Source organism: Alligator sinensis, unplaced genomic scaffold (genome assembly GCF_000455745.1).
Source record: "Alligator sinensis unplaced genomic scaffold, ASM45574v1 scaffold735_1, whole genome shotgun sequence".
Taxonomy (NCBI): Eukaryota; Metazoa; Chordata; order Crocodylia; family Alligatoridae; genus Alligator; species Alligator sinensis.
The window spans coordinates 118,902-126,269 of record NW_005842639.1 but is presented as its reverse complement, the minus strand read 5'-3'; the positions used below and the strand labels follow the sequence as shown (position 1 = coordinate 126,269).

General features: G+C 45.3%; 1 protein-coding gene across 2 annotated transcripts in view; it reads right to left on the bottom strand.

The window, feature by feature from the left end:
* The window catches only part of PIAS3 (protein inhibitor of activated STAT 3), a 26,863-nt gene that overhangs the window by 19,057 nt on the left and 438 nt on the right, over positions 1-7,368 (bottom strand). Inside the window, exons 1-2 of one of the 2 annotated variants that reach the window (XM_025215271.1) lie at positions 6,343-7,362; positions 2,214-2,679 (exon numbers count right to left, since the gene is read on the bottom strand). In XM_025215271.1, the coding sequence (XP_025071056.1) occupies positions 2,214-2,679; positions 6,343-6,423 (547 nt within the window). In that variant the 5' untranslated portion in view covers positions 6,424-7,362. Of the gene's footprint in view, positions 1-2,213; positions 2,680-6,342; positions 7,363-7,368 lie in introns of those variants that run through there. The other variant, XM_025215270.1, reaches the window with a different exon arrangement.

The window sequence follows — 7,368 nt, the reverse complement described above, 5'->3', positions numbered from 1 at the left end:
CAGGAATGGGGGACTGCAGCTCATGGAGACAGAGATTGGGAAGGTGGCACACAAAGAGCTAATAGGGGAAAACAGAGGGACACGAGTTCAACCTGCACGAGCAACAAAGCACATGACCCCTTGCAATAATACAGAAGAGCTTGTCTTGAGTTCAGGCACCAATATTTGAGTAAGGAAGTCAGAGGGGATTGTTTGGCATGGGAAGAAACAAAAGAAGAGTTATTCTGAAACATGAGCATCCCTTTTAAGGAAAAATCCTCAACCACAGGTTGCCCAAGGGATTTAGCAGAGCCAAAGGCAAGAAAACATATTCTTAAAAAAAAGATCAAGTTGATACGGTTTTGTTGTGCCAACTCAGGCACACCCATCTCCGCACCAGACACTGTTGTATTCACATGGCCAAAAACCTCTTCAAAAGGCAAAAGCTAGGCTGGTTTGGTTGGAGGGCCACCATGACAACGTTCACAGGCAACACACTCCATGGGAGTGACAGCTTCTAGAAGGGAGGCAAGACCCATGAGCTTCGGAGGCTTTCACAGGCTTTGGTGATCATTAAACTCAGCCCCCATAGGAGCTCTTCTCCAAGTACTGCAAAGCCGCTGCAGAAATATCCCTAAAGACACAGCCCACCCTGGATTTGAGGAAATAATGTCCCTCTTCATTGTATAAGTGGGAGAGTAAACCACACAGAGAGGAAATTAAAGCCTTTCTGACATGACTGACATCACCCAGCTGGTTAGCATCAGGGGTCAGGAACTGAGGCAAGGAGGAAAAGCTGTGACAAGCCCCAAACACTCGTTTCTCTCCCATACACCTAAGCAAGGCCCACCACATCCTGAAATTACAGCCACGGACCTATCCGCTTCCTCCCTGCCCTGCAAGACAATACTGGGGAGGGGGAAGGAACACTGTTCTCACTTATTTCTCATGTTTCAGTCTTATCTTCCCTCCACACCAATTTGAGATAGTCACTGAAGCTCAGTGAGTTACACAATTGATCTGTCCATGCCAGATAAGCAGCGCCTATCAAAGCCTTGCAGGCAACACGCTGGTGGTAAATGGAAAGAGCATGCATGAAATGGACCTCTAAGCTGCACGTGGCCTCAAGGGAGCTCTCCTCTTCTCTCCTCTCCTGTTTCCGCTCTTGCTTATAAGCTTGGTGCCTCCCCTGCCTCTTGTCTATTCATGCAGCAAACCTTCTAGGCAGGGACTGCCGCTTCTGGCTTGTGTGCTGTCCTAGCACAACTGGGCCCTGAATTCAGATGGGCCCTCTCAGCACAGCCATAATAAATAAGAATGTATCCATTTTCATTTACTTGCTGATTTTCAGATGACTCCTGTTAACAGCTACTGAGTTCACCCTTATGCTGAGCTGGGTGAAGTCGAAAACAAGCCAGAAAACTTGTAATCCTGCTTGTGGGACTGGGCTTGAAGGTGATGGGGGAACTGGTTCACAACCAGCTTTCATTTTGGTTTGTTACATTTGAAAGTAATTGATATTAAAAACTGGAACCACTGTCACACCTGCTAGCTCTGGCACTCCGAGCCACGTATTCATTCACCCAGGATCACAGGACATATGAAGTTGAGCAATCCTCCCAGAGCCTGATTTACATGATACCTACAACACAGCTCTGAACAGACTCTCTTAGGCGATGACAGCAAAAGAGGCCATTACACGATAATTATCTGCTTCAGAGAAGTCAGACAGGTTGGCTAAGGGTTGAAAAGAAATGTGAAGTTTTCACTACAGTATTACTGTAGTTTCAATATGCCAGAGCTGACAGCACCTAAATGCTCTCATCTTTGACAGCTGCTGGGTGGCCTATTTGAAATGAGTCGGTGGCTCTCAGTCTTATTTCAACTGTGGTAGTACCTAATACCAATCAGTGGCCAGGGCCCTGTTATATCACCATGGTGCAAACAGGTGCAAAGACAGCCCCAGAAAACATGCAGACATAGTATTCTGGGCCGCAGGCATCCCTATGACAAAATACATCCTCACCTGTCTCAACAAAGGGCTGAATAGGCTACGGAGAGTATCTTCTCATCCTTTTCCCCCAGCTGTTGTCCACCCCAAGCAAAGCAATTAGCACGCCAACCTATAACTGCCCTTTCTGTGACCAAATGGGTAGTTTCAAAGACCATCAATACCCTTAAGTGGCAACAGGTACCCTCTAGAAAAGAGAAGCAAAGCTGGTTTGTGAACATACCTAGCGTGGTGGGTTTAATCAGCTCATCATACACATCGTAGAAGGGCAGTCTCTTCATTTTGACATCTGGATGGACCGGGTGGATGGGTGGAGATAAGTGCTGAACATCTGTCTCGTGTTTGGGTCCCAGCATAGGCACTGGAGGCAGCATCGCTGTCGGCACTGCAGAAGCTGCCGAACCATTATCGTAGGGCAGGTGGCACACGGTGCCCTGAGTCAGTGTGGTGGCAGAAGGCAGCTGCCCCGTCTGCATATGGAGCATGGATAAATCTGACGGGGTTAAGATCTTCCTGGGGAACCTTCGCCGGTACAGCTCCTTGATTTTCATTTGAACAGCTGGGCTGCAGCCAGACTTCAGCAGCTGTAACGCCTTCGCGAGCAGCTCGTGCTTCCTTCCACTCTTGTTCCTGCCAGCAAAGCCCAAGAGAACCTGCAGTTCTGATACCCTAAAGCTCATAACCATGTGCTGCAAGGAAACAAGAGAAAACATTACAATTGCTAATTGCCGACAGACGGTCCATAAACAAGCTATGGGCTCCCTAAAACGGAGCAGGGGTAAAGGCTTTAAAAGAGACACTGTCAAGTTGGAAGTCCCCCTTCCCTACATGACTGGCAACTTGTGTACAAACGAACTGTAAATATTTCCCGTGCTTTTGCTCTTTTTTGCACAGGTTGGACCTTGTACTGAAGCAGGTCATGCTTCATCTCCTGTTTCATGTTGGTGTCACTTTTGCAGGTCCAAGTATGTTATTTTGAATTTGTAACCATCCCTGTGCGTATCAGAATGACTCGCCCCACAAATACTGACAATGACAGTTATGGACCGGGTTCTTAGTCACACTAAGGCTCTATTATGCTACTTTGGCAATATGAAGGAGGCTTAGAGTGTAAATTATTCCCACTTTAAGACACCTTTAGAAGAGTAGTGGTAAAAAATGAATTAGGGTAACTAAACTGACTGCCTCATGAAAAGTATCCAACAGATACTTGCTAATTCTCACTTCTCTACATCACTTGCAATCAATAATGCCCCCAAAGAAAGCCAGAAGATTCATCCCATTTAGCAAGCAGTGAGACACTCTGCACTACGAAGGAGTATTACGCCACTGTAATGTTGGAGGTATCGTCTTAAATAAAATTGAATTTCAGAAGCATGTACCAATGGCTGTTGTGTCCCCACTCTCATTTTAAAAGTCCACGCTTGTGGTGTCACTCAGGCATTTGAATAAATGAGCAAGCTTCCACTGGATCTTACAGGATAGGCCTTCAATGGAAAATATTTGCTGGCCCCATGAAAATATGAATGAACAAAAATAGAGGGAAATAAAAAGGGGCAGTTTTCTAATCAGATCACTGATCCTAACAATGACATCCAGTCCAACGAGCGCTCAGAGCCTGGACCAACCTCCTTCCTGTATTTCTTTGTACAGCTGCATCAAGGTGCTTGGCCCTGGAAAGGAGTCATTTGTCACACTGCTTCCATGGGATGCTGTTTCACAGGACACGGTACCCACCTAATGCAAGAGGGTACTTAGCCTTAGCTCTGCTAACGTGCCATCACCTGTAAAATGGAGACAGTGGCCTTCACCTGCCTTTGTAAAGTGGTCTGAGAACTATCATAGGTACTATACTAGCACCAAGTATTATTTTCTTTACATGGTAATTTCTGCTTCCACTTAAAAAAGAAATGCACTGGAACTCATTTTATGGCTTCTGTTTGTGCACTGTCTTCTCTTCTGCTGTACCCACAATGCAACAAAGCTCACACGTGTACCAAACCATACATTCCCCAGTGTATTTTTATGCCCGGTATTGCACCTGAAATCAGAAACGCTTTTATGCGGGGAAGGGGAGAGCTGTTCGGATACATGATCCCTGACCCTAATAACTATCAACTGAAGATGCCTAAAGTGTAGGAAAAATGATATGTTATCCCCATTTCACAAAAAGACAACAAAGGTACAGAGATTTCCCCCAGGTTGCAAAGGAGGAAAGCAAGGACACCAAACCCAAATCTCACAGTCCAATGACTTTGCCACAAGAGCCTCATTCTTCCAATATCTAATATGACACTCAGGTAAATAATTAATCAGTAAATGTTAAAGCACATGTGGGATGGCAACTGTTTCTGTGGAGAATGGTGTCTTTACATAAAACAATCCCTCTGCTTATGCAAGCAAAAAATCAGAAACCAGGACCAATGAAGAATCAAACTCAATTAGATTTATGATGGTTTTTATTAACACATACACACTGTTGTAAAAAGGGACGACAGACAGACTTTCATTTCCCAATCAGCAATGGACCAAAAAAAAAAAAGGCTAGTTGATCTCTGTCCCAAAGTGGATAAAGGCCTTTGCATCAAGGTATCCATCAGCAGACACATCAACAATTAAACTAAAAGGTGCATCTGCTCTTAAGACACTAGCAGCTTCATCTCGAAGGCTAGGCAATGCTGAGAGAGTTAAGCCAGAATTGAATGAGTGCCACAGTCTCTTGTAAGAACGTAAAGAGCGTGCAGCACTTCAACCCTGCCAGGCCTCCAAAAAAAAAAGTCCTCCAGACGCCCAAAAATGCAAAGGCTTGAACAATAGGAGAATTGTTCTCCAATTAGCTACAATTTTTCTGCCAGGCTGAAATCTGCCAGGTTTGTTTCAATTTCACAGAGAACTGCCCTTTATCACCTGATTGCAGTGAAACGCTAGGGGGCAGAGAAAAAAGGGTTAGTAAGATTCTGTTGTTCTACCAAAGGCTGAAAAGCCTGCACTGGTCCCAATAAAGGATACATTTGAAAAAAAAAACAAAAAACACCTTGGTGTAGAAAGCAAGAATATTGTGCTTGAGGTGATTTACAAGTCAAATTCAGCAGAGGACATCCATCTGGAAACAGCTGATAATGCAAACACTTGCTGGCCCCTATTTTCTACAAGTCATTTCTAGACTGACTAAATTTTTCAGCGCCTGACTCACAAGACCTTGAAAGGTGCCTAATTTGCAGAAGAAAATGCTTGACTCCAAAAAGCTGTCTCCCTTAAGGAGTCTTAAAGCTGGTCCCAAACAAAAACAAAGCATACACGACCTCTAGTCCCTTTGAAAATCCCAGTTACGATGTGTATGCTGGTTTATTGATGTGAATGCTTACTAGTTCTGAATACTGACTGGCATTAAGTGTAACAACTCACTCTTCTGGTTTGCACCATCCACAGGCAAGTGGGGTCAGCATCACATAGGGTTTACAGCACTGCTAGGAAAAGAGCCTAAAACCTCTGCCTCCCGGTCACCTGCTCTAAGCACTGACTACACTCCTCTCCGAGAGCTGCAAACAGAACTCAGGAGCCCAAACTAGCAGCCTTTTGCCGTGACACTCAGACTAGCACTGGATAAATGACCTTCAAGCATCACTGAATGAGAAGCCATGACAAGCTTCTTCATTTTGCACTTATTTCTTCTCTCCACATCCCATTTAAAAAAAAAATGTCTAAAGAATTGGACCAAGCTCATTTATTTTGGTTTCCAGGCACAGAGAACAAGCTCCTTATCTTCTTCAGTAGCACACGGACTGACAAGAGCTCGTGTGCAAAGCGAACAAAGCACGCACCTTCACAGTCAGTCTCCTATGTGTATTATACCATTTGATGCCTCTCCTGTACAGTATTTTAAATGCCAGGAGATCCCAAAGCTATTTACAAGCCATAACAGGACTGTTTTATCCACCACCGATAATGCAGCTCCCTCTGGGGAGCAACATGCCAGCTGTTGCACTTCCCAGTGGGAGAAAGGAGGGAAAATAGCTGGCAAGAATATCAAGACAAACCCTCTATCAGCGCAAAAAGTGCCGTGTGATCTTTGATGGAGAACAGACAGGACCACGGATTAAGGTCTCAAGAGAAAAGAAATCTACACAGTACCCTGGAAGGTATTTAAACTATCCCTTTTGTTCGCTGGTTACTCGAGAGAAGAATTATTTTTAACCATGATGTTCATTCTGTGTGAGAGAAGAAAAGCTTTTTCAGAAACAGGAAAACTGCATTGCAATATATAACAGGTCAGATTTAAGCAGGAGGCTGAGAACTTTGACAGTGTCACTTTTAATAGAAAAACAAAAGGAAGCTATTAAAGCTGAACCCACCTTAAAATCACCTCTGCTGATAGTGGCAGGCACCCCCAAGGACTGGCCCATTTGTGGAGCCCAAACACAACCCTCACCCATCACCCTCACCCGTGAATGTCCAGAGAAACCGGCATCCTGCGGCTCACCAGCACAAGACTGACATTTATGTTTTACAATCCACCTGTACTCATATGACACAGAGCGACTGTGTCACCACCACTGTGACATTGTGGGCTCTTATCTACACCTAAACCTTCTCCAGTTACTGGTCTCACAATTGTAGCACAGCAGCGGAAAGACTCTCACGGCCACGAGAGATCCCAATCGAGAGCTCCCGGAGGACACCCAAGGCATGTCTAGTGAATGATCCTCACACCCCTCGAATCCGGGCTGAACAGCCTGGATGCAGGACTGTAGCACGATGGAAGGTTACAAGCTCCCAGCATTTCTCTTTCCAGAGGAGTCATTGTTGGTCATTTAAATAAAGGAAGGTGTCCAAACCCACTCCAGACTTTATAGGAAGAAATTGTTTCACTTCCAGTTGGCTCCTCTTTCTTTTACAATGAGAGCCAGATGGTGAAAATCTGAAGCTAACCCCTGGCTACGAAACCAGAAGGGGGTAGAGGAAGTGGACAAGGGAATTCAGAAGAATTCAGGGTCCAAAAGACACTCTGAAACCTGGGAGACCATTCAGGACTCTCCAAACCTTGGAGAATGCACAACCTAGTGCTAAGCTACATCTATTTTTCAGTGATTTATGTCCAGGAGGAGTACGGCATGAGATGCCAGGCATGTTCCACCCGCCTCCCCCTCTGCATATGCTGTTTTGCAGTATATCTTATTTGCTAGCTACAAGCCTGATCTGCAGATTTATGCATGTGCTTAACGCACGCGCCTGAACAGCCCTGTTGAGTCCAGCGGTATCACTCACGTACCCAGAAATCTGGGCAGAATCAGGGCCCCTAATCAGCACATGCTATGCATCTGAGTTTGTGGATGTGGGGCCTTTGGATAACCCCCTAGCCTCTGGGACGGGGGGGAAAT